We start from the raw sequence: 3930 nt of genomic DNA, 5'->3' as shown, positions 1-3930 counted from the left end.
ACTTTCACTGCCAGTTTTATGGTCCAAAATGCAGAGTGAGAAGCGATTACATCTCAGGAAAATTCCCAGGGCGGCGAGGAGTTGGCTGAGATGCAATACCCATAAAGTCCTCTCTGGCTGGGAAAAGAAAAGGGTAGGAACCTTCAGCCTGGGCAGAATCTTCATTCCGTCCCCAGCAGAGGAAATCAGGTGCTTCCACCTTCCGTGCTGCCCCCTGGTGGCAGCAAGAGCAGGCCTGGCATCGGCTCATGCTCTCCCGGATGTTAGTTTTTGGAGCCAAGTACAAAATCTTTGGGTGGCCCTCCAACACTGCTGTTCTGTCTGTCTGCGGTCGGGGAGCCAGGGAGGGGCTGCGCTCCCAGGACGGGGCCAGCCTCTGGATCCGGTTTGCTGCGTTTGGCCCGGTCCTCATTGTGAGCCTTGCGGATGTGGCGGTACAGGTCCCCTGACTGCGTGTAGCTGCGCAGGCAGTAGCGGCACTCGTAGGGTCGCTCCCGCGTGTGCACTGTGGCGTGACGCCGCAGTGTGTAAGAGCATGAGAAGGTCTTCCCACATGTCTTGCAAGTAGGAACATCCTCAGTAAAACCCCCAAAGCTTCCTGGGGCTGTTTCATACTCAGAAGGCAAGTAGAGTGGCTCATGCAGGGCGGGTGGAGCAGGCAGGGGCGAGGTCACCAGTCCTCGATGATACTGCCCTGGACCTGGCAGCAAATGGTAGGGTAGGTGCGGATCTGGCGGCAGGAAGTGGTCACTGGGCCCCACCTCCTCCAATCCTGCTGCCCGTGGCTCCTCAAAGGCCTCTGGCTGGGGGGGCTGGCCGCCATACATGGCTCCTCCAGGAGGGAAGAGTCCCTCGGGGCCTCGAGGCTGTTCCTCTGACACGTCAGGCTCCTCATCAGAAATCACAATTGCTTCTACTTTCACCTGTACCAGCTCAGCTTCCGCGGGGGCTGGAGCCTCGGATGGAACTGGGACTGCAACTGAAGTTGGAGGATAGAAGCCTTGCAATGGTCCTCCAGTTGCCCTTGGTTCTACCACCCTCAGGCTCTCAGAACCCACATCAAGTGGAGCCAGTGGCTCCACTGAAACAGTTGGGAGGCCCGCAGAGAAGTAGTTTGCAGGGTTGGTCTCTGTGGAACTGCTGGGGCTGGCAAGAGAGACATCAGCCACTGGTACAGGAGGTGCCCGAAGATGCGATGACTCAACCTCCACGCCAGGCTGTGTAGTGTCAGCCCCAGCTGGCATCGGTGGCTCATCTGGAGGACAGATAGGTGAGGGAGCTGCAGAGCCTTTCCATTCCCCTTTGCCCCAGGGCCCTGATGTCTCTGCTGATGCCAACGAAGGCTGGGAACCACGGGAAGTGCTGGACAAAAACTCCAAATTAGGGGGTTGTGAGTTGGTTTCTTCTTCCTTCTTGGTACTATCCGCCTCTGCCAGGCCCCGGGCTTGCAGCCGCCGCTTACACACCTTGACAATATCATTCATGTGCAAGTAGCTGGCAGCCGCCAGCACATCCTCCACAGGGGTATCCCCCCTCAGGACCAGCTGGCCAGCATACATAAAGTCCAGAAGCAGTCCAAAGGCCGGGGCTGTGACAATCTCGTTGTGGATACACACCAGATCCCTCTTGTCCAGTTCCCGCTCTTTGTAGAAAAGCTGGAAAAATGGGCTGCAGGAGGCCAGCACAGCCCGATGAGCCAAGAACTGGGTACTACCCACCATCACGGTGCAGTCACAAAGGAAACCCTGGGACCGCTGCTCTCGGAGGCTCTGCAGCAGCTGCTGGCTGTGTTCTGGGAACTCCATAGCACTCCACAAAGGGAAAGGGACCTTAGGAAGATCCTCTCCAGTGGCTCCCTTGGGAAGAGAGGAAAGTGGGTTAGGGTAGGTAACCTCCCTATATATCTTAACGTCAGCTCTGAGCTATTACTTGCCACCCCAAAGCCTCTGGCAGCAGCATCCCGACCCCAAGATGCTCCCTTACATTACTACCCTTCTTTCTCCCAGGTCACACCCAGTGGTCTACTTTTAGCTCCGCCCCTCGGCCTAACCGTAGCAGCAGGCCCCGCCCCGTCCACAAAGCCCCTCCCCGGAAGTCCCGCCCCTTAGGCAGCCTCCGCTTCCTCGATGCCCACCCGGTAGCTTCCAGCACCTCGTCCAACTAGAGTCTCGACCCCAGGCCTTCTCGGGTGATACCTCTTCGCCCTACTCCGGGAACTCCCTGAGCCTCTCTCGAATTCGAGGGGCTAAGAAGTCCGAGGGTGGGAACTAGCAGAGAAAGCTGACCCTCACCCACCAACGAGCAGCCACCGGGAGAGCTCCGCCCCTTCCCGCCTTCTTAGTTTTAAGTGGCTCAAATTTGTCTTCCCTCGTCTCGGATTAGTTCACTCTCTACTAACCATGCCCCCGACTCAGGGCGGTGTCTCCAAGTGGATGCTGGTGGCCGTCGCTCAGGCAGCTAGGCGCCCGATTGGTTAGCGCTCCTGTCCTAAACTTTTTCTTCTCGTCCCGCCTTCTTTGCCTCGGAGCCCTTGAGATTGGCTGAGCTTCTCCATCTACCTGAGGCTGTGGGAGGGCCGGGACCTGTGAGCAGTGGAGCGCGACGCCCTCGGGGCGGGGCTCGAGGCCTGCCACGGCGCAGAGCGTTGTGTCTTAGCAGGCAGCATGTCACCCCGGCTGCTGAGTGTCCGGGAAAAGGAGAACCAAGAAACTGGTGTGGTACCCAGGAGGTCCGGGTCTTAGACTCGGCTCTGCCTAACCGTGAGCGATGGCTACACCTCTCTAATCTGCAGTTGTCTCTTGAAGGTCTCTTCATCCCTCAAAAACTTGAAGATGCCCTACTGCCTTACTCCCCACAGTCTGATAGATCCAGGCTCCTGGCTCAGCAGTGGTGGTGTCAGAGAACTAGCAGCTGTGTGGATTGTAATGTCCCTAGCCTGAACTCTAGTGAAGAGATGCGTGTTTTTCTCTGTGTCTGGAGCGTAGTGGGCAGTTGCTGATAGGAGAGGAGAGAATGGGCTCACAGCCCTAAAATGTCCCTGGGCGTGAAAATAAAGAGTGTGGCTACTTAAGAAGAAATATTCCAAAGTACCTAGAGGAACCAGAGGAAAGGGCTGTAAATTGGGAGTCAGTGATACCTGCCTGACCTCAGACAGGGACAGTATGTTGACAAGGTTTTTTTAGTTACTGAGTCGCTTCTGACTCTTTGCAACCCCATGAACTATAGCCCACCAGATTCCTCAGTCCTTGGGATTTTCCAGGCAAGAATACTGCAATGGGTTGTCGTTTCCTTCTCCAAGGTATCTTCCTGACTCAGGAATCGAGCATGCATTTCCTCCTTTGGCAGGCAGATTCTTTTACTGCTGAGCCACCAGGGAAGTGGGCCATTGGCACTGGTAACTCCACAGTGCGCTTCATCCACTATTCACCCCTTGACCTGCCACACCTAGCATCTCCACTTTATTCTGCAGCCAAGCACTCATCAGATCTAAGTAGAATTAGGGACGGTTCATCTTTCTACCTTCCATCATTATACTAGAGATATGCAGGCGACACTGCTCTCAGGTTGAGAGCTCACTTCTTCCAGATAGTCTTCCAAGCCATACAATATTTATTGTTTAGTTCAGTCACTCAATCTTGTCTGTCTTTGCAACTCCAGCACTCCAGGCCTCCCTGTACATCACCAACTCCTGGAGTTTACCCAAATTCATGCTCATTGAGTTGGTGATGCCACCCAACCATCTCATCTTCTGTCATCCCCTTCTACATTCAACCTTTCCCAGCATCAGGGTCTTTTCAAATGAGTCAGTTCTTCGCATCAGGTGGCCAAAGTATTGGTGTTTCAGCTTCAACATCAGGCCTTCCAATGAATAGTCAGGACTGATTTCCTTTAAGATGGACTGGTTGGATCTCCTTGCGGTCCAAGGGACTC

The 3930-nt window shown here is 55.1% G+C and overlaps 1 protein-coding gene across 7 annotated transcripts; it reads right to left on the bottom strand.

Annotated features, from left to right (window-relative positions):
* Positions 1–6: 6 nt before the first annotated feature.
* ZBTB3 (zinc finger and BTB domain containing 3) lies at positions 7–2451 on the bottom strand. Of its 7 annotated transcripts, none has more exons than XM_010853985.1 (2): positions 2399–2451; positions 7–1856 (listed from the first exon to the last, which is right to left on the bottom strand). In XM_010853985.1, exons 1-2 carry the CDS (start codon positions 2399–2401, stop codon positions 264–266), a joined length of 1596 nt encoding a protein of 531 aa, XP_010852287.1. In that variant the 5' UTR covers positions 2402–2451; the 3' UTR covers positions 7–263. The 7 variants fall into 7 exon arrangements, with proteins under 7 accessions (XP_010852287.1, XP_010852291.1, XP_010852290.1 ...); XM_010853989.1 differs by lacking the exon at positions 2399–2451 and adding an exon at positions 2296–2327; XM_010853988.1 differs by lacking the exon at positions 2399–2451 and adding an exon at positions 2135–2324.
* Between the last annotated feature and the right edge of the window lie 1479 nt (positions 2452–3930).

This window comes from Bison bison, unplaced genomic scaffold (genome assembly GCF_000754665.1).
Source record: "Bison bison bison isolate TAMUID 2011002044 unplaced genomic scaffold, Bison_UMD1.0 scf7180017864334, whole genome shotgun sequence".
Lineage (NCBI taxonomy): Eukaryota > Metazoa > Chordata > Mammalia > Artiodactyla > Bovidae > Bison > Bison bison.
Note: the sequence above shows the minus strand (reverse complement) of the source record. Positions and strands in the feature narration are given on the sequence as shown.